Source organism: Myotis nattereri (genome assembly GCF_964212035.1).
Source record: "Myotis nattereri genome assembly, chromosome: 16".
NCBI classification, from domain to species: domain Eukaryota; kingdom Metazoa; phylum Chordata; class Mammalia; order Chiroptera; family Vespertilionidae; genus Myotis; species Myotis nattereri.
Genome location: NC_138091.1, coordinates 40,648,434 through 40,674,700, shown reverse-complemented (window position 1 = coordinate 40,674,700; position 26,267 = coordinate 40,648,434). Strand labels below are relative to the sequence as shown.

Below are 26,267 nucleotides of genomic sequence, written 5' to 3'. Positions count from 1 at the left end.
TCCAAATCATTGCTCTTCTGTCTCTACCCAAAAATATTTGTGTGTCTTTTTTCCAGCCCCACCCGACTGCTTTGACATTTTATATCTATGATATTATCCCACCAGGAGAACACGCGGTTTAGTGGGGCTTGACATGAGAAGGGGGTCCAGTTCTCATTCAGGATGTGCCATTTTCTAGGCGTGTGACCTCCCTGAACCTCAGTTTCCTCGTCTTTGAAATGAGGATCATTTTGTTGTCCTAATGCCTTTTCAGCATTGTCATGAGAATTAAAAGAAACCCCAGATCATTCATTTGAATTCTAGCATTTAGGGTCGTCCCAGTGATTTCACAAACCTTACTTCATTTCATCCCCACACACAGCCATGCGCGCGAGAGAGCTAATGTACCCATTTCACAGACGAGGAGAAACAGGGTGACAAATGAAGTAACTTGTCTAAAATGAAAAAACTACGAAGTGGCAAAAGCCAAACTTTGGTGTTTTTATTCTAAATCTGCTGGGCGCTCCATCTTTGGGGAAACAAATCCCAACCCAGCAAAAAGCCTATGAAATGCTATACAAAAATGTTGTTATGACTTTGTGGCAAGAGTGAATAAGCCCAGAGAAGCATCATAGCCGACGCTGAGTTGGCTGGCCTGGGCAGTAATCTGCGCTTTCCCAGGCGCCCCCTGACTCACCTGTTGGACAGGTAGGGGGAAGGGGAGAGTAATGAGTCCTACCTGCTCGGAGGTAGGGTGGGGCAAGACACACCCCATCCCTCCCATTGGTTCTTTCCGTAGGCTTACTGACAGTTCCTCGCCCAATCAGGAGGAAGCAACCTGGTGTTTGCCAATAGGTGCGGAGTTAGGATGGAACCTCAAGTTGGAGGCCGTCCCCAGAGCCGACTGGCAGTCCCTGGGGCCAATGGCTAGTGGATAAACAGAGGAGGCGGTGGAAGAGGCCTGGGGGCGAGGCTCCGCCCCTCGATGGGACAGTCAGGCCAGGCAGCCAGTGAGCCCGCACCAGCGGGTGGGCGTTACCCTCGGGGGCGGAGCTTCGAGGGGGCGAGAGGCGTGGCTTGGCTGTCAGGTCCCTTCGCCTTTTGTTCAGTTACTGAGTTGCTGCCTTGGCCAGAGTCCGGAGCAGCCGCCGCCCGAGCTTGCAGAGCGCTGTTCGCTGCCCGCGCCGGCCCCCAGCCCGGCCCGACCCCATCCCAGCCCGGCCAGGTTCCACGCGCAGGTGCGGACGATCGCGGCAGGTACCACTGGGCGAGGGAAGGGCGGCGGGTGGCGGAGGGAGAGGCCGAATCCTCCGTCTCCGGGCAGGTGAGGGCGGGAGCCAGGGAGCGTCACCCTGCACCGGCGACAGGGGGCGCGCCGGGGTCCGGGGCGCGGCGACCTTCGGGGACGCGAGGCCCGGGCCCAGTGCGCTCTCGGGCTCCGAGAGCCAGGGATCCAAGAAGGGCGGGAAGCGGTCAGGCAGGTGCCTCCGGCATGGTGCCTTCCCGGGACCCGCGAACTCGCCCGGCGCCGCGTCCCCGACTCTCGCCTGCCTCTTGCTGGGGAGACTTTGACCTGCTCCGCCTCCGCCCTGGGCTCGCGCTGGCTAGGAATTCACTGTTTGGGAAACTTGCTGCCGCTGGTCTCGCTGGGCCACCCACACCCCACCTCGCGCGTCATCCTGGCTTTCCCTGCCTCCCGACTCCCTCAGGCCTGGGTGGGGCCCTATTGTCTGCGCCCTGCTTGCCCAACGGTGGGGCCCGAGCGCGCATTTTCCCAGCGACGCGGGCCCCACCTGCCGAGCAGGTGAGCACACGGAGTCCAGGGGCCCAGTCCTCCAGCTCCCGGAGCCTCAGGGGCACTGTACCTGCGGCGCCTCCCTCCGCCGGCGGGTGCGGGCTAGGGCTCCCCGGCGGAGGTGGCGGGGATGGCAGTGGGACCTGTGCAGGGCCAGCTCTGAGCCCAGCCGGTGTCTGGCACCCGTGGCCCGGACTGGGCGTCTGGTCGGAGGGGTCGTTCATGGGGGGAGAGTCGCGGGCCCAGTTCCCATTAGCCGCGGCTCCCAGAGTGTTACTAGGGGAGCAGGAGGACTCCCCTCCTCTCTACTCGCTTATTGTCGGGGAAAAGCACCCAAAACAAACTTTACGGGAGAAGTCTCCACGGCAGCTTCCCCTGCCTCCTTGCCAAGGGCTTGCCCCACGTTTACGGGGTCCTTCTTGGAGCAGAGCCTTACCCCCCAGCTGGCCAGGCTGCTCCCGGGCCGTGCTGGCGCGCTGACCCGACCCTCCCTGCCTCCACCTCCATCCTGTTTGCTGGGCCCCTGGGGCCTGAGGTGGGGGTGGGGTGGGCCGAAGGGGAAGCAGCTTCTTCCTCTCTTCCTGCCTCCGGGGACCACCACACCCCCTCACTGGAGGCCTGAGCGAGTGGCTCCGACCCAAGCTCTGCCCCCTCCCCAGGAATGGGGGTGGGGCAGGGCCGGGCCAAGTGACGTGCGTGGGGGAAGCGACTGTTCTGGCCTCATTTCACCCCCCTCTACCCCGTCCCCCACGCCATTTAGCTGGCGGGTAATTGAGGCCGGAACGCGCGGAGCAGTGGGGCTTGATCTCCATCGACTTCTGGATTTTGAAGGTGCATTCCTTCTGGAGGCCTTTGCTGGCCTTTCCCCCACCTACCCTCTCTCCTGGGAGAACTGGATGGGGAAAGTGGGACAGAAGGAAGGCTTCAGGAGGGGAAAGGATTTTCAGGGAGAGCTGCGTTAGCGCCTTCCCCATCCCCAATTTTCTGAGAGCCTCTCCCCTGTCCAGAGTGGGGATCTCCACCCAGCTCCCAGCATGGTTCTTAAAGATCTGCAGTGTGGTCTGTTTGCCGGGACTTGGAGCCCAGCCTCCATGGGGAACAGGGGGAATGTAAGGGCTGGGTTCACCCGCAGTCCTGGGGTGAAGGGAAGAAGGGGGAACCAGGGCTGCTTGTCCGGACTCAGTCCGGAGGATCTACCACCTCCTTCCTCTTTGTAGATGGAAGAGGGGGGGCGGGTCACACCCCCATGGAGTGCCCCCCACCCCCAGGGATCAGGCTTCCTCCCCATCCCACTTCTGCTCTAGTGGGTGGTATACCTGTGGGGAGCCATAAGGGCATGGAATTTGGGCAAAATAACCTGTTTTCCCTCTTCTGGATGCCAACGTGGAGGAGGGGAAGGCGTTGTAATTACGTTGGTTAAATGATTAGTTTAGCTAATCTGGTTTGTGGCTGTGATGAAAAGATAATACTGAGGAAGGATTGCTAGGAGGTGGCTGGTGAAAACTGGCTCCTTACTGGATGGGAGTGGAGGGAGGGGGCAGGTAGGAACCCAATTAGTCATTTCTCGCTAGATCAAGCCCAAGCTTGGATGACAGGAGTCCTCCTTGCCCTCCCTCCTCGAGTCCCCCCTCCCTCCCTTCCACCCCATTCCCTTTGGAACTTCTGTTGGGGCTGAGGCTCTGAGAATGCACCTGTAAGAATGAAGGAGTCAGGGCTGGGGCTGCTGCCCGCGTCCCTCCTGGGCCTGGCCAGGAGAGGAGCCACCTTAGAATAAGAAGGGACAGTAGACTCGTCTTCAGAAGGGCTGTTCATTTGGAGAGGTGTTGTGGTGGGACTGTTCTGAGCACAGGGATTTGGACTTGGCCTGAGCAGGGTTTGAATCCTAGCTTTGCCACTTCACCTCTCTGAGCCTCAGTGACCTCCCTGGTAAAATGGGAATAAACCTACCTACCCAGCAAGTACTGGACAAATGGTAACTTAAGCAAGGGAGGGCGCTGCAGATACCCAGCACTTTCATTAACGATTCTCACTTAATCCTTATGACTGTCCCGAGAGGCAGGTCTCATGGCCCCATTCCACAGATGAGGAAATTGAAACTCCGGGAAGTTAAGTCACTTGCCCAGGGTTGCACAGGGCGACTCAGGCAGAGCCAAGACTGGCATGTGGGACCTCTGGCTCCAAACCCAGAGCCCGTCCTGGTGTGTCGCCCACTGTGGCTCTGGGAAGAGTTTTCCTGCCCCTCCTGTTTGGGAGCCTTTGCTCAGGGGTTTGGGGAAAAGAGACATCAGCAGGACCCCGGGCAGGTCCGTGTGGGTGGTGAAGGTGGGGGCAGGTTTATCAGGTGGGGGTGACTCACGTCCTAGCCTGCAGCCCTCTGAAACCTCCCCTGTGGCTTGGTTTGTAGTTTCTAGGGAGGGGCGCGCTCTCCCCACGGCTGGGGTCTGTGGTCGGTGTGTGGAGGCGGTTGGGGGTGGGGAGAGGAGGGCAGGGGTCATTGCTGCGCTGCCTCCTGGCTTGAGCTGGGCAGAGCCATGGGCTGTGCTGGGCTTGTCCCTGTATAGGAAGTGGGAGTTGCCTGCTTTGCCGGGGGCTGGGCCTCTGCCAAGATAAAGGGGGCCTGCTCCCTGGAGAGTGGAGAGAAATGAGAGTCAGATTTAGACTGGGCCCACGTCCTGCTGGACTGGAGCGGGCAGCACTGCCAGGCTGCTTTGGGGCGTGGAGAGGGCTGTCCTTTGGGGGGCGGCAGTAGGGTATTTTTTTGCTGCTGGGAGGGTCTTTCTGGGGATGGGGCTGTGGTCCTTGAAGGAGGGGCTGGTGTCACTGTCCTCTCGCCCACCTGGGCCTGGGGAATCGGGTCCTCTACCTGAGCCTGTCGGCACCGGGCTTCTGGATTCCTGGAGGGCGGGAGGGGACCCCATAGGATTATTGATGCTGGAGAAGAGGAGGCTGAGGAGGCTTGATGTGGCAGCGAAGGAAAGAGAGGGAACTCAGTCCGGCCTGCCAGCTATCAAGAGGGTGAGGGGCTTGCAGTTTTTCGTCACCCCCGAGGGCACAAGAGCGACAGGGGAATGGATGCTCTCAGTGAAGGGATGAGGTTAGGCAGGAGGAAGGACTTTCTGTGCTACCAAGAGGGAGAGGTGGAGGCTCAGAGTCGAGTCTTCTCTAGAGGATGAAGCAGGGCCCCATCCGAGGGAGCTGGGAGGACCATCTTGCCCCAGGAGGGAGGCCAGGCAGCAGTCACCCTTTGGGGTGAATCCGGTCTGTTGGGGTCCCTGGGGAAACTCTCAGCCTCCTGTCTTTTGGGAGAAAAGAGACCTGGCCGTGAGCGGGGCAGGTATCCACGGGCCACCAGCTGGCCCAGCCGCCCCCGTGAAGAGAAAGGGAAGTGTGGCTGGGGCTGGTCATCGGGTTTGTGTCCCTGCAAGTGAGACCGGAGGCTCTCTCCTGGGGCAGGACCGAATCTGGAGGAGGCCTGGGGAGCGGCACTGCCCCAATTTCCAGCAGCCTCTTAGGCCGGGCCTGAGAGAAAGCTTGCGGACCACTCCCCTTTGCTCAGCCCCAGGGCACCCCAGCCACTGGGGCAGGAGCTCAGCTCTCTGTGACCTGCCAAGTGTGGGTTCATGGGTCTGCTTTCTCTCCTCACTTTGGAGACAGAGGGAGACTTGTGGATTCTTATCTCCGAGGGTGGTGGCCTAGGGGTAGAGTTGGGACAGGGGCTGGGCAAGGAGTGAAAACAATGGGGAAGTTAGGAAGAAAAAAATCCTCCTCCATGGAGGCAACAACTGGGAATATTCGTTCCCCTTCTCTTTTCTGAACATCCTCTTGTTTTGCAGGCTCGATCTTGATCATCTCACGCTCTGTATACAATCCCAAATGTTAGCCAAACCTTTGTCCAGAGCCTCATTTTCCCCACAAATACTGAACAGGGAACGGACTGTGGGATCTTCCCTGCTGTCCCAGGAGAGGGCCAGGCAGCCGTCCTTGCAGCATGAAGCCCAGCGACACCTGCGGACTGACGCTAGCTGTGGTCATCGGCCACCCAAGCCCCTGGCGTGGGTCGGGGAGGACAGAGCACTTGTGCGTTGAGATGCATCACTGACATGCTTCCTGAGGCTGCGTGAAGTGCTTTTCCATTCCCAGGAGTCCCAAACCAGTTTGGGGTCCTCTGCCAGTTTGGGGTTTTGCCCCCTCAGGGACACCAGCAGGGAATGGAGCTCCAGCCCTTTCCGGGGAGCCACCCGGCCTGGCATTTCCCTGTCCTCCGAGTCCGCTTCGTTTTCCCACCCTGGTTTGTTTGCTTTGGGAAGGAGCCCAGAAGGAAGAAAACAAACGGCAGCTGGGTCGGCCTGACCCCTGGGCCGTCCCCTGGCCACTGCTTGGGTGTCCTCCAGACAGGAAGTGAGGGTTTTGCTCCAGAAGCTCCAGATGGGCTTCTGTCTTCTCCTGTCCCCAGGGCCCTGGCCATACCTGGCTCCCGCTTCAGGCTCTGCCCCCTTGCAATGACCAGTCTCATGGGGGAGTCTATAGCCTCCCGCCAGGGAGCATCTAGTCTGCTGGGGCGTGTCCGCGGGTCAGGGGAGAGGCCTCCTTGGGAAGCCCCAGCCGGATGGGGAGACAGGGCTCTCAAGGGAAACCGTCGTCTGTCTCTGTCCTTTTCTGGAGTCTGTTTCCATCGCATTGCTGGCCAGATCTCAGCTGGAACCAGACACAGTGGGGAAGGTGGGGGCGGGTGACCTGTGAGCCCGCCTCTCCCCTGGGGCTGCTATGTGGGGAATGTCCATGCCTGACTGGCCTCACCACCCTGCCTGCATAAGGCCCCACATGTGACTGCGGAGCAGGGCAGCCTCCCCTCCCAGGACCTGGGCAGGACACTTCTTTCCCAGCCGTGCCCCCTCCCACCCCACCCCAGGGACTCTGGCTTAGGCCTGGGAGGCAGCACCCCTCCGAGCCCTCATCAGAGGGTCCCAAAGAGCAGGCTGCCGGCCACCTTGCCAGGCCCCTCGCTGCTGGCCGCCTCCTCTAACATCTCTTTGCTTCCTTGACGGAAGGATGCTTGCCTGGGTCTTTACTGTCCATAGCGGGCTTCCAGGCCCAGGTGTGTTTGGTTCACACAACGGTCTGAAGAGGGGAGTGAGTGAGTAGCACAATCATCTCCACTTAATAGATGAGGACAATGAGGTTTAAGGACACGGAGTGACCTGCCCAAGGGCACATGGCCAGTGAGTCGTGGGGTTGAAGCCCCTCGCCTGACTCCCATGCGCTCCTACCTGCCCACAGCTCCTTTTCTGTCAGTGTCTGAGTCCAGGATTTGAGTCTGCAAAGGGCGTTGGCTTCTGGCCCAAGGAACCTCTGGGGGCCCTGCCCTGCCCGCTCCCCTCGTCCTCGAACGCAGTGTGTCTGAGCCTGGTTCCAGCCTCTGGCCCCTTCCTGTCCTTGCTTCCACCCTGACGCCTGGGATCCTGCAGCCCAGCCCAGCTGTGCCCGTCACTGACAGTGAGCGCTGGTCGGGGAGGCAGGGGGCAGGGGACGGATGGGGCTCTGGTGGGAGTTATATTTAATGTCAGGGCTGGGCCGCACTCTGCCAGGACGTCTTGGATTTAGGGTGCCCAGTGCCCGCCTGCTGGGTTGGCCGTGCCAAGGAGGAAGCAAGAATGAAGGGCAGAGTATGCCCACGCAGCCTCCTTGCTTCCGTGCAGATTCGTCCCCCCATCTGGGCCTGCGGGGGGAGGCGCCTTCACACAGCCCCTCCCGGCCCTGTCTTCTCTCTTCCTGCCCCTTGCTGTGCCCACCCCACCCCAGGGCCTCTGAGCTGCCTTCTTCCTCCTGTGATGCCAAGAATAGAGCGCGCTGCTAAAAACAAAGGCCCCCCATTCAACTCAGAAAACCGCCCTGTGTCTGGCTCTGCCCGTCTGTGTCCAGGGCGCATGGGCAGGGCCCGCGTCTGTCTCGCCCACTCCCGCCCTGGCTCTGTCCAGGGCATTGTGGCAGGTCTCGCTTCAGGTCCTGGGTGGAGAGGGAGGGATGAGACCAAACTGGGTGCGGCCCCCTTCAGCCTGGGAACTGCAGAAACAGCACTTTTGTTTCTTGTGGGAGAATTTCCCTGGTTCTCCCGGGGAGTAGGTGGGGAGAAAGGTGGGGCTGGTTGACGGCAGTCTGAGGTCTGACTGACGTCTGTCTGGCCTTCCTGTTGCAGGAATAGCTCTCCTGCCCTAGGGTCCTCCCTGATGTGTGTCCTCTCTGAAATGCTTCCAGTTCTGCCCACCCTCAGCCTTCTGTCTGTTGTGGGAATTCCGGTTCCTTATTCCTAGAATCTTAAATATCACATTCCTCTGAGGTCACCTGGGCCCTGTTCGGGGCATGCAGCACGCAGGGGAAAATAATTGCCCAAGGACACTCCGCAAGTCTGTGCGGGAGCCAGGACGGGAACCGGGGCCTCCTGATTTCCCGGCCGCTGCTCTGCCTCCAACTGTGAGCACCCTTAGCCTTTCCCACTGCTTCTCCCCTTGGTGAGGGGCTCAGCCCCCGCCCCCCTCCCGCCCCGCATCTGCAGCGGTGTGTCTGGCCCTCTCTCCTTGACCCCAGGGGTCCCTCTTTCCCTGGATCCCCTGTTTGGTGGCTGGAGGCTGGTCTGCGTGGAGCACCCCCTTTTCCTCACTGTGGAACCTCCATTTCCTCACCTAGAACTTGGGAATAATAGAATACCTGCCAGGGTTGCTTGGAGGGAAGGATGAGATGAGATTCATTTGATAGGAAAGGCAAGCAGATGCCCTCTCTGCCAGGGATCCTCTGACCTCCTGAGACCTCTGTGTCCCCCTGGGCTGATGGGGGGCGGGGGTGAGGGGCCTGCTGAGGAAACCTCCTCCTGTGGCCAGCCTTGACCTTGGTGGTCCCTTTGGACACTGGGCAGGTGAGGGGATGTCCCTGCGGTTCTGGGTGAGGCCTGTGAGCCCCAGAGGTAGGCAGCTGTTTCTGCTGGGGGTGGGGGGCTCTTTCCAACTCCAGTAGTGGGGTGTTTTACTGATCAGGGTTCGAGATGCCCAGCCCGTCCCTAGTGGATTTGACGGAGGAGGCTCGGCGTCCAGGTGTCGGCTCAGCCCTCCTCCTGGCCGAGTGGCATTTAGAGGGTTAATGCAGCTTATTTCCTGGTGCAGTTTCACCCTCTCTCTCCCAGTTCCGTGACAGGCTTGCTTCTCCGGACTCTCCTCTCTTTTCTCTCTCCAGGGAAGGCATGAGTGCTGGGCATGAATGCTGGGCATGGGGTGGAGGGTGGGGTCCTTCTGTTATAGCCACACTTGGTCAGTGCCTGGGAAGCAGCTGGCACAGCTGGTGGCACCGAGCCGCCTGTCTGGTACTCAGGGCCTGCTTCTGTTTATCAGCACGAAACTCTGAGTCACTGGGGCTGACGCGATGGGAGGAGGGGAAGGAGGGAGGAGGGGACGGAGGTGCTGGGAGCTGGTCTGGCTCCTGCCTCTGCCTGTCCAGGTGTGCTCAGGGGCAGGGTAGCAGCCAGGTGTCACCATAAAAGGAAGTGAGACCTGAAGGACGACCATTTGTCATCCCTTCCTCCTTGAGGGTGGCACCCGCCAGGCCTCACTGGGAAGACATATCCCTGGTGATCTTTGTTCCTGGGTGGGGCCAGGCGGCACCAGGCACCCCACCCTCATGCTCACCGGTCCCCCAACACAACAGGTTTGAGGTGCTGGGTGCTGGCTAGCCTCCCGGGTGGACCAGCCCGGGCTCTGCTTGCTGTCTGAGGCCACACTGGGTGTGCAAAGCCCGCACACGCACACTTGGGTGTCACGTGTGCCTGTGCCTGGTGCCAGCTCTGCCATTTCTCTGCTGTGCCACCTCGCCTGGTGGAGCCTCCGTTTCCACATCTGTGAAGGGGACACAGAGCATGTGCTTCGAAACCCGCTTGTGAGGGTGGCGCATTAGTGGAAGGTCTGGCCCAAGGTCGGCCCTCATTGGAGCACAGCTTCCCTTGCCTCTCCTCCCAGGCGCTGACAGCCACGGTCAGTTCCCAAGACAGGGAGCCAGGCAGCAAGTGGGAATGCGCCTCCCTGGCACACAGTAGGGCCGACTCTTCACTAATCCAAGTGCCCCAGGTCCCTGCAGAGAGAGGGAGGGGTTCTTAAATGGCAGTGACCACCCGAGGCCTGCTCACTGCTTATCCCTGGCCTGGGTTCCAGGAGGCCCAGAGGCGCGCAAACACTATAGGGGAGAATAGATGGTGCCGATACGTGGCCACTGTCACCAATATCTGTGCCTACTGTGAGCCAGGCACCATGCTGGGTCCTTTCCAGATACAGTCCTCACAACCACCTGCTAGGGAGGTGGCATGACCCCATTTTACAGATGGGGTCACCGAGGCTCAGCAGACAGGCGAACTGCCCCGGTCGTATGTGGCTGTCATTTGAAACTGTGGGTGGGACTCAGAGCTCTGGGAAAAGCTCCCAGGAACTGGGGTGTCGGAGAGAGGGGGGAATCTTAGGCCTTGGGCCTCTCAGGCCACTTGTGATCCTGCTGCATCTGCAGGAAAGTGAGATCCCGGGATCCTGGGCGCCTCTGACTTCCCAGCAGCCTCCCTGGCTTCCCAGAGAAACCGGTCTGACTGCTTCCCTGTCTGACCAACCTGTTTCTGGTGCAGCTACCTCACATCCAGCGGCCCTTCCCAGGGAGCCCCAGAACCCCATACAGCTTCTGGGGGCCTGCGGGAACCCCAGAAGCTGCTGGAGGCCCTGAGTGCTTTCTGCTGTGGGAGAGTTGGGAAGGGTCAACTAGTTGTGGGAGCCCAGGGCTGGGTTGAGGCCTCTAGCTTTTTACTGCCCTACCCGCCGTGGGGCTCACCCCACCCTGGCTGGGGTCAGAGATGCAAGCCCAGGCTCGGGCGTGGGTATCCCTCCCTGGGCCTGGTGCTCTTCTGTGCCCCACTCCGTCCGCCCAGCCCCCTGGGGCCCTTGGGTTTGTGGTAGGAGTAAGGGGTAACGGGCAGGGCCTGGGGGAAGCCAGGGGCTGGGCCAGCCAATGGGATGCCTCAATGGAGCCAGCTGACTTCCTGCCCTTTCTCTGTGTCCCCAGCAGCCACCATGGAGGTGATGAACCTGATTGAACAGCCCATCAAGGTGACAGAGTGGCAACAGACATATACCTACGACTCAGGCATCCACTCCGGCGTCAACACCGGCGTGCCCTCGGTCAGCAGCAAGGGCATCATGGAGGACGAGGAGGCCTGTGGGCGCCAGTACACGGTCAAGAAGACCACGACCTACACCCAGGGGGCGCCTCAGAGCCAAGGTTGGGGACTATCCCATGGGAATCCATCCTCCAGCGGAAAACTAGGCTGGGCCCTGGAGGGAGGTCAGGGTAAAAGGAGGCAGATTTTAGGGGCCTCCCAGTCTGAGGGGGGAGGCACAGCTGCTTCAGGAGACCCCCATCTGGGAAGGAGGCAGATTCTTCTTCATGAACCTCTAGAATGGAGGGGAGGCAGACCCTGCCCATCAGTCTGAAGGAAGAGGCACAGTCCTTGCCTTCGATGAAGTTAAGGCATAAAGAAGAGGCGTCACTATTGCCCTCGGGGACCCGTGGACTGTGGAAATCAGAGCCCTCTTGTTCTGCTAGAGCAGGTGCAGTTCTCAGCCTGAGGGCTCCTGGTGGGGGCGGGGAGGAGCCAAGGCTGGCATGTGGAACACGCTGACATGGAGGTGGGCCAAGGCCAGGTGGTGAAGTAACCAGCCTGTTCTGGGGCTTAGGGATGGCGATGCCCCGCCAGCATTCAGGTGGGAAAGCCATGTCCACGTCTCCTCCCTGATTAATTGGAGGGTGGAAACTCTGCCTCCCTCTCCCCAGGGCGTCGGGACACTGGCCAGGACAGTGGACTCCCAGGTCCACCCAGGAGGTGGAACCTGGAGTCTGAGCTAAGAACCCACCTCCTGCTCTCCGACACCCACTCTCCTGACTTTCTCCCTGGTCTGCTGTATGGTATTGGGTGCCTACGGCCTCTGAGCCTCGATTTGCCTGTCTATATAATGGGAGAGTTGCCTCCCATGGAGACGATGAGGGTATAATTAGAATCATGAGATGTCAGGGTTGAGGAGAACCAGGCTGTCTCATCCGACCTTTACCTGATTGTTAAGGGAGGGACGCAGAGTCGAGGTTGGGGCTCTGGAGTCAGATTGTCTGAGTTCAGATCCCAGCTTGGGTCTCATAATCTCTGTGCCTCAGTTTTTTCATCTGTAAAGTGGAAATAATAATAGTATTTATCTTGGCCCTGGTTGGTTAGAGCATCAACTTGATACACTGAGGTTGTGGGTTCCATACCTGGTCAGGGCGCATACAAGGATCAGCCAATGAATGCATAAATAAGCGGAATAAGAAATTGACCTCTCTCTCTTTCTCGCTCTCTCTGAAATCAATCAATAAAAATTTTAAAAATATATCAGTATCAGATCTTATTAACTATATTAAAAATATCTTGTAAAAATAGTACTTATCTTGTAGGGTTGTACGATTAAGTGAGAAAAGACAAGAAAAATGCTTAGTTCACAGCCAGGTATATAATGAATACTCAAAAAATGTTAGCTATTCCTATTAATAATAATAATAATCACTAACATTTCTGTAGTGAGATGTGCCTTACACACGAATCCTTTCTTTTCAGAGAAATTCACAGCTATTATCTCATTTAATTCTCATAAGAATTCCCTGTGGTGGACAGAACAGGTGGTGCCCCATTTTACAGATGATGGAACTGAGGCGATGGTGACCTCAAGGTCACTGGTTAGGGGCAGAACTGTAGGTGGTGTGCTGGGCCTTAGGCTGGGTTGGGAGGCAGCCCAGAGAATGCCGTCGGGTTATTTGCACAGCCTGCCTGCTCCCAGGTCCCCCTTGCCTGCTTCTGCAGCTCAGTCCCCGCCCGTTGGTCTCTAGGTGACCTGGAGTACCAGATGTCCACGACGGCCAGAGCCAAGCGGGTGCGGGAGGCCATGTGTCCTGGCATGACAGGAGAGGACAGCTCGCTGCTGCTGGCCACCCAGGTGGAGGGGCAGACCACCAACTTGCAGCGGCTGGCCGAGCCGTCTCAGCTGCTCAAGTCGGCCATTGTACATCTCATCAACTACCAGGATGATGCTGAGCTGGCCACCCGGGCCCTGCCTGAGCTCACCAAGCTTCTCAACGATGAGGACCCGGTCCGTGGGGCCCAGCTGGGGCGGGAGAGGCCGGGTGTCCGCAGGGAGGGCTGGGGATAGCGGGAGGCCTCTGACCCCAGAGCCCCATCCGTAGGGAGAGTCTGACCTGGGTCCCCACTGAGCTTTGTGAATGGGTCTCCTGGTCACCACCTTTTCACCGTGGCAGCTGGACCTGGCCGATCTGCTCACCTCCATCCTTCCCTCCACGCTCCCCAGGTGGTGGTGACTAAGGCAGCCATGATCGTGAATCAGCTGTCGAAGAAGGAGGCATCGAGGCGGGCGCTGATGGGTTCGCCCCAGCTGGTGGCGGCTGTTGTGCGCACCATGCAGAACACCAGCGACCTGGACACGGCCCGCTGCACCACCAGCATCCTGCACAACCTCTCCCACCACCGCGAGGGGCTGCTGGCCATCTTTAAGTCTGGTGGGATCCCCGCCCTGGTTCGCATGCTCAGGTACCCACCCCTCTCACTGTGGGGCCCCGAGCCTCCCTCCCGTGGCTTTGCCCCTCCCTTCCCTGCGCGTCCATACCACGCTTACTGAACACCTACTATGTGCCAGGTGCAGAGCCACGCCCAGTCTTGGTGCTTAGCTGCTCGTATAATGAGCAGGTTAGACATGAGGCGACCGTATAGACCAGGGCAGAGGTGTGTCTGAGATGGTGCAGACCTCTGAGAAGCTGCTGTCAGTGAAGGGAGGAGTGTTCCAAGGGAGGGAACAGCGTGCTCCCTGCATCCTTTGGGCCTCGCAGTGTTGAGGGGCCTCTTTCCTCAGCTCAGGACCAGGCTGTGAGTTCCTGGAGGGTAGATGTTGATCCTATTCCCTTCCGAGCCCCTTCCAGAAGGCATGTGGCCTTCTATGTGGTAGTTACTCTACATGGTTGGGGCAGGTAACAGGGGACTACTCTCTGCTCAGCACCGGGTTGGGGGCCCAGGAGCCGGAGGTGACAAGGTCCCAGTGGGGAGAGGGGAGGTGCTGTGTGCATAAACGTGGGCTGGGCTCAAGGGACGATAAGATTTAGCAGAGGGCTGTTTCCATGGAGTGTGGGTACTGGAGAGGGCTTCCTGGGGGAGGTGGCCTACATTTATGCCAGGCCCCTGGGACCCGACTCACCCTGACCCTCTGCCCGCCCTCCCAGTTCGCCTGTGGAGTCGGTCCTGTTCTACGCCATCACCACGCTGCACAACCTGCTGCTCTACCAGGAGGGCGCCAAGATGGCGGTGCGCCTGGCCGACGGGCTGCAGAAGATGGTGCCCCTGCTCAACAAGAACAACCCCAAGTTCCTGGCCATCACCACCGACTGCCTGCAGCTGCTGGCCTACGGCAACCAGGAGAGCAAGGTGGGCCCCTCCCCGCCCCAGCCAAGACCCACGGCCCCCTTTACATCGCCTTCTGTCCGGCTGCAGCCTCAGACCAAGGCCTCCTGACCGTTTGTAGGTGAAATATACATGTATGTGCAGTTATGCATGTTTCATCGTATATCTATTTTGAGTATAAGGAAAAGAAAAAAATTCATTAGCCTCACACAGCCATTGCTACCTCGATGTACTTCCTCCAGTGCTATCCTGTGGGCATATTTGTACGTGGCTGTAGTCATAGCAAATGTCTAACTGCATCTGTTTTTATGTTATATTGTCCTCAAAATTACCCTCTACAATGGCAAATAGCATTTCATTAACTGGAGGCCCCAGACTTGGTTCTGAGGAAGGGTATCTGAATTGTTCCTGACTTCCCTCTTTTAAAAAAAAAAAAAATATATTGTTATTGGTCTCAGAGAGGAAGGGAGAGGGAGAGAGAGATAGCTACATCAATGGTAAGAGAGAGTCACCGATTAGCTGCTTCCCATGTGCCCCACAGAAGGGATCGAACCTGCAACCCGGGCACGTGTCGTGGTCGGGAATCGAACCATGACCTCCTGGTTCATAGGTCAACGCTCAACCACTGAGCTATACCGACTGGGCTGTTTTTCCACCTTTGTAAACAACGCTGTAATGAACATCTTCAGGCATACAGCTTTTCCCAGAGAAGAACATTTTTCATCATCAGGGCCAAGCGTTTTTGATATTTCTAGGCTTTTACCCCAACTGCCAGATCGCTTTCCAAAATGATTGTATTACTTACCATGCCATCAGCGGTGATGTTTGTTAGCACAGTTTCACCTCATCCTGGTCAGCATCGTGGATTATCCTTTTTTTAAGATTTTGGCTTATTGAATAGTCACACAATCCGGTTTTACCTGAAGCTCAGTAATGGCAGCTCCGTGAGCCCCCTTCCCGTCCTTGTTCGTTGTCACAGTCCCTGTCTGTCTCACACTCCTTCCTCCCTCCCCACAGCTCATCATCTTGGCCAACGGAGGACCCCAGGCCCTGGTGCAGATCATGCGCAACTACAGCTACGAGAAGCTGCTCTGGACCACCAGCCGCGTGCTCAAGGTGCTGTCGGTGTGTCCCAACAACAAGCCTGCCATCGTGGAGGCTGGTGAGTGCGGTGGCCTGAGGACGAGGCCCCTGTGGCGAGGAGGGCCAAGGTGGAGCCCTGTCTAGCGGCCAGGCTCAGTTAGCTGTGCTCCCTGTGGCTGACGTCACCCCTGTCCCCCCACCCCAGGTGGGATGCAGGCTCTGGGCAAACACCTGACCAGCAACAGCCCCCGCCTCGTGCAGAACTGCCTGTGGACCCTGCGCAACCTCTCAGACGTGGCCACCAAGCAGGTGAGGACAATGTCTGGGCCTGGGTTCGCTTCATCAGCCCCCTTGTCCTCCTGTCTTACCACGTCCAGCCTCCTGTCTCGGAGTCTGACCTCGGGGGGGGGCGGGTAAGGTGTGGGGCGGGGGGACCTCTACATCTTGCCGTGCTATGGCTGAGGCTGGAAGGAGCCTGACCCTCATCCCTTTAGCTCAAGGCTCTAGTCCCCATTAGGAATTCGGGAAGGGGCATCGTTAGCGGGGGCTGACTTTTCTAAGCTGGGTTTCCGGGGTACCAGGGGAACAGTTTGACCTTGGCCCCGAGGCGGGGAGCAGCAGGTGCCAAGAAACAGCTTGAGGTCCCCAGTGGCTAAAAACACAATTTAAGAAAAACTGTAGTTTCAGGACAAGTCTCCTGGTCCCTCCTTCCAGTCTGACTCTCATTCCTCAGAGCCCCGTCAGCAGGCTGTTTAGCGAGCACCCGCCATGTGCTGGACTGTTGGACGTTGTCTTGCTCACCCCTTTTAACACCTGAGGTGGAGTAGGGGACGGGGTTGGTTAGATGAAGAAACGGAGGCTCAGGAAGCCAAGCAGGGCCCTTGGTCCCAGCCAAGAAATGGCAGCGCTGGCAGGTGAACCCAGGGCTGTCTGTCCCCAGAGCCTGTCTTCCTGTCCCACCACAGGCCACAGGGCACCCCCTGGGAGACGTGAGGCTGCTGGGTTAGGGATGTTTCCTGAGAGCGGATTTGGCCTGGGGATCTCTGAAGGGGGCAGCGTGAAGGCCCAGAAAGGTAGAAGCATGTAAAGATGGGTCAGCTGGGCCACTGAGGCAGGGACCTCCATTTCCTCCTGGCCTGGGGGCCTCCTGCAGCCAGAGTGGGGCTCTGCCTGGGTCTGAGGATGCGGAGGAGGAGCAGGGCGGCTGGAGGAAAGAGCGTGGAGCTGAAACACAGGCCGGGGCTCAGATCCGGCCCACTAGCCGTGGGTCCGTGGGCAAGCCACTTACCCTCCCTGGCCTCAGTGCCCGCAGGAGAGCACTGCCCTCTCACGGGCACAGGGGTGAAGGTTCCCTGGCTCACCGACAGGGCCCATTGAGATCAGCCATCTGGCCATCGGCACTCCCCTGGGGCTTGCCTGGGGGCAGTTGGGAGTCTCTCTCACTCATCACTGCCTCCCTGACCCCCGATCCCAGGAGGGACTGGAGAGCGTGCTGAAGATCCTGGTGAACCAGCTGAGTGTGGACGATGTCAACGTCCTCACCTGTGCCACGGGCACGCTGTCCAACCTGACGTGCAACAACAGCAAGAACAAGACGCTGGTGACGCAGAACAGTGGCGTGGAGGCGCTCATCCATGCCATCCTGCGTGCTGGGGACAAGGACGACATCACGGAGCCTGCTGTCTGCGCCCTGCGCCACCTCACCAGCCGCCACCCTGAGGCCGAGATGGCCCAGAACTCCGTGCGCCTCAACTATGGCATCCCAGCCATTGTCAAGCTGCTCAACCAGCCCAACCAGTGGCCACTGGTCAAGGTACAGCCAGCACTGCCGCGGCGGGGGCTAGGCCAGGGAAGGGGCTCTGCAGTCAGGACTAGGTGCTGTATCAGTATAGGCAGAGCTGCTGTAACAGACAGGCCCTCAGCAAGACAGAAATTCTTTCCTATGGGATGGTTTAGACTCCCACAGTGGCTCTGCTCCTGAGACCCAGAATCTCCTCTCTTGTTGCTCAGCCATCCCCAGAGGCAGAGCTCCAAGTTTTACCAGTCACATGACCACCTTGGGCTGTCTCATTACACTGCAGGTTCTGATTCGTGGCCTTGAGGGGAGGGGTAGTGTGTTAAGAGAAGGGATAAGGGTGAGGGTCAGGGCATGGGGGTTGGTGGAATGTTCTGGAATGGGGTATCATTTTATTTTTAAAAATATATTTTTATTGATTTCAGAGAAGAAGGGAGAGGGAGAGAAATAGAAACATCAATAATGAGAGAGAATCATTGATTGGCTGCCTCCTGTACACCCCACACTGGGGATCAAGCCTGCAACCCGGGCATGTGCCTTGACTGGGAATCGAACCATGACCTCCTGGTTCATAGGTTGACAATCAACCACTGAGCCACACGGGCCGGGCTGGGGTATTATTTTAGCAGGGGCTGTTAGAGTTAGACGTTAGACCGACGAGAACCCACAGATTCTATGGAATAAGGGACATGCGCGGGGGTGGTCTCATTCTTGGGAGACCTTCCAGCACATCCATGTTCGTCCAGGGGTCAGAGAGATGCTAGGGGAGGAGGAGATGATGCTGGGAAATTGGGATCCTCCAGACACCCAAGAAATGACCCTGATTGTTGTCCCTTTTCTTGCCAGGCAACCATTGGCCTGATCAGGAATCTGGCCCTGTGCCCAGCCAACCATGCCCCACTGCAGGAGGCAGCAGTCATTCCCCGCCTCGTCCAGCTGCTGGTCAAGGCCCATCAGGATGCCCAGCGCCATGTGGCTGCGGGCACACAGCAGCCCTACACGGTGAGTGAGCCGGGTGCCCATGACCGCCCTCCCTGGGGTCAGGCAGGCAGTCCTCTGTGAGGGTGCGCACGTGAGTGTGTGCTTGGGGAGGCGAGTTGCAGCTGGTGCCCCTCCAAGGACCAGTGAGGTCTGACAGTGTCGGGGAATGTGTGGCCACGTCCAAGGGCCACCTGTTGCCACGCCCCAATGTCTCCTCTCGTGCAGGATGGCGTGAGGATGGAGGAGATTGTGGAGGGCTGCACTGGAGCCCTGCACATCCTCGCCCGGGATCCCATGAACCGCATGGAGATCTTCCGACTCAACACCATCCCCCTGTTTGTGCAGGTGAGTCTGGGGCAGGTGGGCAGGAGCGGTCCCCCCACCCCTGCTTATCCCCACTGCTGGCCTGGGAAGCTCGGCCGCCCTGGGGCTGGTGGTCGGTGTGGTGTGGTGGTTGTTTTGCTTTGTATTTTCTTTCTTTCTTGTGTTTCAGTGTGAACTCAGACATTTGTAGGGAAAGTCTTTTAATAAAACAGGAACTGCTTTATGCAATGTCAGATGAAGAAAATAGGATAGATTGATGACTATAGTAAAAACCTATATGCCAGTGTGTTCACAGAGGCTGGCTGTCTGGGTGGGGAATTGTGTGGCTTTCTCTTCCGTTTCTTCATACTTTTCTTAGAATTTCACACTTTCTCGTATGAGCTTGGGGTTAAACCCCAAAGGGAGGTGGAGGGGGGCTGGGCTCTGCCGAGGGCTGCCACCTGCCTCACCCCCACCCTGCGCCCGCCCCAGCTCCTGTACTCGTCGGTGGAGAACATCCAGCGAGTGGCCGCTGGTGTCCTGTGCGAGCTGGCCCAGGACAAGGAGGCCGCCGACGCCATCGACGCTGAGGGTGCCTCCGCCCCACTCATGGAGCTGCTCCACTCCCACAATGAGGGGACCGGTGAGAGGCTGTGCTGGGGGCGAGGGCGAGGGGGGCTGGGTCTTGTCCCCCCAGCCAGGGGGAGGAGGTGCCTGACCTGGCCTCTCCTCTCTGCTCAGCCACCTACGCCGCGGCCGTCTTGTTCCGCATCTCCGAGGACAAGAACCCAGATTACCGCAAGCGCGTGTCCGTGGAGCTCACCAACTCCCTCTTCAAGCACGACCCCGCTGCCTGGGAGGCCGTGAGTACCGGGGGAGGGGTGGCCGCGGAAGGCTGCGCAAGTGGCACACTGCACAGGGACAGCACGTTCATGCCGTCCTGGCTACTTCATAGATGTTTATTTTATGATTGGATCATTTATGACGCTTCTCAGGAGATGGAAAGAGTAGGGTGAACCATTTGTGGATTTTTAAAAAGATTTTTAATTGATTTTTAGAGAGAGGGAGGGAGGGAGAGAGAGAGCGAGAGAGAGGAGCACCGATGTGAGAATGGCACATCATCAGCTGCCTCCTGCGTGTGCCCTGACTGGAAATCAAACTGGCAAGCCCTGGTGCCCAGGACCATGCCCAACCTGAGCCACACCGGCCAGGCCTGTCTGTTTTTGACCGACCAAAATGGCGATTTAATTTGGTCCAAGCTGATATAAAATGTGGAGGCAGGAGTGCCTTTTCTAACTTGCACAAAGGTCCTCTATAGGCTATCGGGCTGCCCTGATCCTGGGTGGGGCAGCTCCCAGCACCCATTCTCAAGTCCTCTCCCCTCCATTCCCCCCCGCAGGGCTGTTCTTGTTCTGTGGGTGCCCCCAAGCATGAATGGTGGGACCTCCCCCCCTGGGGAGGTGCCTGAGGAGAGGAGTTTGTCAGGGCACTGGGTTACCCCATTTCATCTTCGGTTCCCTCAAGCGATCTCGCTTTTCCTCTGGCCCCTTTATAGAAGCATCTCCAGCTGCCCACTCGCAACCCCTGCGTTTTCTGCCCTTCCCCCTCCCTCACTGTTTCTCCGTCTCCCTCCTCAGGCCCAGAGCATGATCCCCATCAATGAACCCTACGCGGATGGTAAGCGTGAGCAGAGTTCTCAGGAGCCTAGAGAGCGGGGAGGGACATGGGGGTGTGAGGGAGGGAGAGGCACTGTGTCTGCAGGGCCATGGCAGCTACTGTATGGCACCCACACGCACACCTGTCCAGGTCTCTGACGTGGGAGTTTAGGGAGGCGGGTCAGGTCCCCCGGGGATAGGCAGGGGGCGAGGAGGTGGCTGAGGGCTGTCCAGATCCTCCCCCCCCCCCCCAGGGTGGTCTGCAGACCCTGGACAGAGTCCCCTTCTCCTTCCCAGACATGGATGCCACCTACCGCCCCATGTACTCGAGTGACGTGCCCCTGGACCCCCTGGAGATGCACATGGACATGGAGGGGGACTACCCCATCGACACCTACAGCGAAGGCCTCCGGCACCCCTACCCCACCGCCGACCACATGCTGGCCTAGCTGGCTCCTCCCGGTATGGCGCCTCCCGCTGAGACACGATTTCCTTTCCCGCTAGATCCTCCCTCTCGCGGGCCGCTCATGTTTCTGTTGAAACTCTGGCTCCTTTTGGGGGAACGAGTGTGGGGCCTTTTGCTATTGAGCTCCCCCAAGGAAGCCTGCCTTCGCCTCTGTCTTTCCTGGGTGGGGAGTCCTGCCCCTTCTGGGGGTGGTGGGTGGGTGATGCGAGCTTCCGGGGGACACAGTCCTGCCCTGACCTCGGTGTCTGCCCGTCCCCAGGTGCAGCTCCTCATCCGAGAGGCTCTCTCTGCAGACGATGGGGCGAGACAGAAAAGTGCCTGAGCCCGGGGGACCAGGGCCGTGACTTCCTGCCGAACCCCGCGCCTCCATAGGGTCTTTCTTGGGATGGTGATCTGCTCCTGCTTTTCTGTTCTGGGCTGTGGGTCAACGGCCAGGCCCCCTCCCCCACCCTGTGGCCCTGGCACTAAAGCTTTAGACTCTGTTTCCCCAGCGGCCCCCCTCCCTGCGCTGGCTGCCTGTCTCCAGCCGCCTGGGCCCCCCTGGGCTTGGGTTCCTTCTCTGGGCCCGATTTTCTCGTTGCACTCCACCCACCAATTGTCCTGAGCCCCCGGGGTCTCCAGGACCCAGGTTCAAGGCCCAGAGCCCCAGAATCCAAAGCTTCTCCTGAAAAGTTCAGGGACCGTCCAGGACGATGTGGAGCGTGAGTCCCCAGTCCAGACCCCTGCCTGCTCCTCTCCCCAGGACGCTCACTGGGCCCTGGCCCCCTCCCGGGGGAGCTCTGGGGACAGCTTCCTCACCCGCCCTCCACCCCACCCACACGACTGCCCTAGCTGACCCCAGAAGTGCTCTTGGCTGACCCCTCTGGTGTGCGGTGAGGGGCTTTCTCTTCCCCTTCCTGTTTCACCTCCCCCGCGTCCCCTGCACGTGGGTGTGGAGGCTGGGGGAGGTCCCTGGGAGAGTTTTATTATTATCGCTTTATGTTTTTGGTTATTGGTTTTTTGTATAGACCAAAGCAGTGAAAATAAAACTAACACACAGATCCAATGGACTCTTTTGGGGGGCATGGGCTGGGAGACGGGGACTCTCTTAGCAGCCTCATGGCCATCCTATTTGTGGGCAAGACACGGAGAGAGGATGGTCAGGGAGAAAGGAACGTTTAAAGAGGCAGAGTCCATTTAATGCAATACAAACTCCTACCTTTCCAACCTGGAACCGGGGGAGCCTAAGAGGGGCTAAGAGATGGCCTCTGGGGACACCAGGCCTTCCTCCTCTCTCTACAGGGCCTCCTCCTTCTGGCCTCTCAGCCTCAGCCCTGCCCCACCCTGCCCCGTGTGGCCTGAGCGTACATTTGGTGGGTTTCTCCTGGGCGCAACACTCCCTGCGGCCTACATGGAGCCCAGGCCCCTCTGTGGTCTGCAGTGGGCCCACCCAGCCCCTGCCCTCCTCCCCCTGTCCTCAGCCAGCATCCTGCACACTGTTTCTTGCCTCCTGATCTTGGTCCATGCTGTTCCCTCTGCCTGGAATGGCCTGCCCTACGCACCCATGGGGACCCAACTCAGCCCACTCCAGGCACACCTCCCCCGAGCCTCCCTGTTCCCAGCCAGGCTGAGTTGTTGCCCCTCCTCTGCTCCAGGAGGCCCCGTGCATGGCTGTCATTTCACTCATCACATTGGTGTAACTGTCAGCTTATGTGACAGCCCCCCACCCACATCCCAAATTCTTCCTGCGGATGCGGTGGGCCTGTCTTGGAGAAGGCTGATGGGGGTGTTGGGCCCAGGTTCCCAAGCTGCCAGGGCACAGCGTGTGTGTGTGTGTGTGTGTGTGTGTGAGTGTGTGTGAGTGTGTGTGTGTGTGTGAGTGAGTGTGTGTGTGTGAGTGTATGAGTGAGTGTGTGTGTGTGAGTGTGTGTGTGTGTGTGTGAGTGTGTGTGTGTGTGTGAGTGAGTGTGTGTGTGTGAGTGTGTGTGTGTGTGAGTGAGTGTGAGAGTGTGTGTGAGTGTGTGTGTGTGTGTGTGTGAGTGTGAGTGAGTGTGAGAGTGTGTGTGTGAGTGTGTGTGAGTGAGTGTGTGTGTGAGTGTGTGTGAGTGAGTGTGTGTGTGTGTGCTGGGAGAGCCGAGGCTCTGCCTGGCCTCACACAGTCAGTGTGGGCACAGCCTGGACACTTGATCCCACCCATACCAGCACCTCTTCCCCATACTGAGTTGCAGGGCTCAACAGAGTGGATATCACTGCAATTGTTTGGGGTTCTGGCTTTCTGAGGTGGATGACTCTGCTGCTAAAAAGGGGAGTGGCCCGGCCAGGGTGGCTCAGTGGTTGAGTGTTGACCTATGAACCAGGAGGTCAAGGTTCAATTCCTGGTCCGGTCACATGCCTGGATTGCGGGCTCAATCCCCAGTGTGAGGTGTGCAGGAGGGAACCCCTCAATGCTTTCTCATCATTGATGTTTCTATCTCTCCCTCTCCCTTCCTCTCTGAAATCAATAAAAATACTTTTTTTAAAAAAGAGGGGAGAAAAATTGGACGAGTGAACCCCCAGACAAGAATCCAGTGATACTGGAGGGGGGTCTCTGAGACCCAGCCCCTTCTGTGGCGTCTCTAAGTCAAGATCAGCAAAGGCACCGTCTGTTTATTTTCTTATTTACCTACTAACTGGTAGGCGTTGAACTGAGAATAGAGATCCACTCATCAGCATGAAAAGATCAACACCCAAGACAAACAAAGCAAAAAAACACAAAACTCAAAGTATATGTTTGCAAACTCAGCAGTGGTTGCTCTGGGTAGCCACAGAAGCACAGGTGTGGTTTATAATCTTGTTTATCGACATTTAAGGACTATTATCTTGTCACATGCAAATGTTTGAAAACAGCTACAAGAACTTTTTATTGGGAAATGTGCAAACACATGAAAGTAGAACAAAGAATTCCTGTGGGCCCGTCACCCAGCTTCAATAGTTTTTAACCCCCTTCCTGCTTTGTCTGCTGTTCTCATTTTGCCAAGTCTGTTTAAGCAAAGTCCGACATTGTGCCATGTCATCCATAAATGCTAACGTGCGCTTCTCTAGCCCAGGGGTCATGAACCTTTTTTGTGCCGCAAGCACCTTTGGCGGTCTGGGGAAGGCTACGAGCCCCTTCTTGGAATAATGTTTTTAAATGCCTAAGATAAAACACGTAAGATTGTAAAGGAAATCTATCGTATATATAGTATAAACTGAAATATAGTGATTGAAGTGGGGTTTTTTTTTTCCTTTTTAAAATTTATTTTAGAGAAAGGGAGAGGTTGAGAGAGAGGAACATTGATGTGAGAGAGAAACATCGATCAGCTGCCTCCTGCACGCCCCTACTGGGGATGGAGCCCACAACAGGGCATGTACCCCTATGGCAGTGGTTCTCAACCTGTGGGTCACGACCCATTTGGGGGTCGAACGACCCTTTCACAGGGGTTGCCTAAGACCATCGGAAAACACATATATAATTACATATTGTTTTTGTGATTAATCACTATGCTTTAATTATGTTCAATTTGTAACAATGAAAATATATCCTGCATATCAGATATTTACATGACGATTCATAGCAGTAGCAAAATTACAGTTATGAAGTAGCAACGAAAATAATTTTATGGTTGGGGGTCACCACAACATGAGGAACTGTATTAAAGGGTCGCGGCATCAGGAAGATTGAGAACCACTGCCCTATGGGAATCAAACCAGCGACCCTCTGGTGCATGGGATGATGCTCAACCCACTGAGCCACACCAGCCAGAGCTGGGTGAAATCCTTTAAAATGTCTGATATAGTAATATATGAGTGTCCTTCTTAATACATTGAATTACAAGCTCTAACAGCAGGCCTGTAGCTACTGTTATATGAAAGGAAGTCCAATGAGTATAGCCAGCCCCAGGGTGGGAGAGGGTGCAGATGCCCGAGCCCCCCCCCCTCCCCCCCCGATCTGGGAGGCTGTGTGGGACAGTGGACAGCACATGGGCTTTGGGTCAGACAAACTGTGGTCTTATCTCCGGCTTCTCCGTGGTGTGTGTCCTTGGGTAAGTTACTTGACCTCTCTGAGCCTAGTACGCTTCTATACAATCCTTCCAGGATGATAACATGAAATAACACCTACTAAGCGTGGACTCCGTCTGGGCTCCGTGAATGTGTGCTCCTCCCTCCCTCCCTGCCCTCCAAGCCCAGGAATCGCCCTGGGAAAGGCTCAGAGTCTGGACATGAGCCCAAGGATCAGAGGAAGCTGCGCCTGGGGACAGAAGTCAGAGACTGAGGGGCTCCTTCGTCTTCTCCCTGAGCCTCGAGGTGGCTCAGGAGGCCCAACTGCCAAAGAGCACCATCCCGGGCCCCCCCCTGGCCTGCCCACAGGCCGGCCGCCGATCTAATCAACTCAGTCCGATCCGAGGACTTAATCAGTCCTCGTTCCCTCAACTTTCTCATCGCTTGCTTCTCTCCTCCTAGTTCTCTTAATTTTGCCCGAGAGTGGAGCCCAAAGCCAAAGTGCCCAGTCGAGGGCCCCAAAAGCCAAGCCGAGCCCCAAAGAGCTCACCCTGGCCCAGAACAGCCGAGTCCCGTCCAGAGGGCGGAGCCAAGTCCAGAACAGCCGAGTCCCGTCCAGAGGGCGGAGCCCAGCACCTAAGAGCCTAGGGTCGCTCCAGGGAGTGGGGTTGAGGCCTGAAGAGGTGAAGCTAGTCCCCAGCGAATGACCCAAGCCCCAAAGGGCCCAGCTGCCCAGAAGAGTTGAGCCCAGACCCCAAGGGCGGAGCCAAGACGGGCAGAGGCGCACCCTGACCCTGAGGGCCGAGCCCAGTCCCCAGGGGCGAGCCTAGGTCCACCGAGCCTCATGCTGGGTAAGACTGTTCGGGTTCATTTCATGGAGAGCCAGTCGAACCCACACGCTCTGCTCCGGACAGAAAGCATGGCTGGCCCTGCTCTCCGCCACGTTCTCTCGCCGCCCGCCTTTCTGGGCACGATGTTTAAAGAGAGACATTGGCAGATGCGGAGCGCAGGACGGTGCGGTCGCAAGCCATGCCTCTTAAGGGGCAGGCGGGAGCTGGGTCTCCTTAGCCTAAGAAAATAAAACAGTGTCCGGGCGTGCTCTTGGCATTCAACTAACTGAAGGGTTATGTGGAGGAGGCAGCTTTAAATATTTTTATTGTTTTTTATGTGTTTATTTATTTTTGGTTATTCCTCACCTGAGGATATTTTTTTCCATTGCTTTTCAGAAAGAGGGAAAAGTGGGGGGTGGGGGGGGAGAGAGAGAGAGAGAGAGACATTGATGTGAGAGATACATCGACTGGTTTCCTCCCCCATGTGCCCGGACGGGGGGCAGGGAGCAACCCAGGTACCATGCCCTTGTCCAGGAATCAAACCCAAGCCTCTTTGGTGGGCAGGCCAACGCTCTAACCACTGAGCACACCGGCCAGGGCAGGAGCAGCTTTGAGACAGAGGAGTGAAGAGCGCAAGACCCTTCCAGGTGCCCTGAGAGGCGGACGTGTCCGTCAAGGTTCACAGGAGAGCGCTCAGGTGGCAGCGTGAGAAGACGGGATCCCCACGGGCTGTCCACGCACACTCGGGAGGACCGAGAAGGAAGGGAACGGTTCAGGGCATGGCCTCGGAGTCAGGCCCCTGCCACGACCACCACCACTTATGAGCTGTGTTTCCTTGGGTACGGGACTTACTCTTTCGGAGTGTCTGCTTCCTTACCTGCC

At 57.8% G+C, this 26,267-nt stretch overlaps 1 protein-coding gene across 2 annotated transcripts; it reads left to right on the top strand.

Annotated features, from left to right (window-relative positions):
• Positions 1-1,044: 1,044 nt before the first annotated feature.
• On the top strand, positions 1,045-21,602 carry JUP (junction plakoglobin). Of its 2 annotated transcripts, none has more exons than XM_081108888.1 (15): positions 1,045-1,217; positions 10,853-11,068; positions 12,701-12,960; positions 13,177-13,415; positions 14,099-14,300; positions 15,294-15,438; positions 15,565-15,668; positions 16,834-17,172; positions 18,001-18,156; positions 18,361-18,480; positions 18,931-19,081; positions 19,180-19,301; positions 20,076-20,115; positions 20,391-20,555; positions 20,819-21,602. In XM_081108888.1, the coding sequence occupies exons 2-14, from the start codon at positions 10,861-10,863 to the stop codon at positions 20,540-20,542; spliced, it is 2,238 nt and encodes a 745-aa protein (XP_080965014.1). In that variant the 5' UTR covers positions 1,045-1,217; positions 10,853-10,860; the 3' UTR covers positions 20,543-20,555; positions 20,819-21,602. The 2 variants fall into 2 exon arrangements, with proteins under 2 accessions (XP_080965014.1, XP_080965013.1); XM_081108887.1 differs by having other exon boundaries at positions 1,045-1,236.
• The last annotated feature ends 4,665 nt before the right edge of the window (positions 21,603-26,267 follow it).

Bases quoted from the DNA above. Each gene is read 5' to 3' on its own strand.
- JUP (XM_081108888.1), top strand. From the start codon at position 10,861: ATGGAGGTGATGAACCTGATTGAACAGCCCATCAAGGTGACAGAGTGG. The intron at 19,082-19,179 runs GTGAGAGGCTGT...CTCTCTGCTCAG, and splicing joins CTCCCACAATGAGGGGACCG to CCACCTACGCCGCGGCCGTC. The intron at 20,116-20,390 runs GTAAGCGTGAGC...TCTCCTTCCCAG, and splicing joins CAATGAACCCTACGCGGATG to ACATGGATGCCACCTACCGC.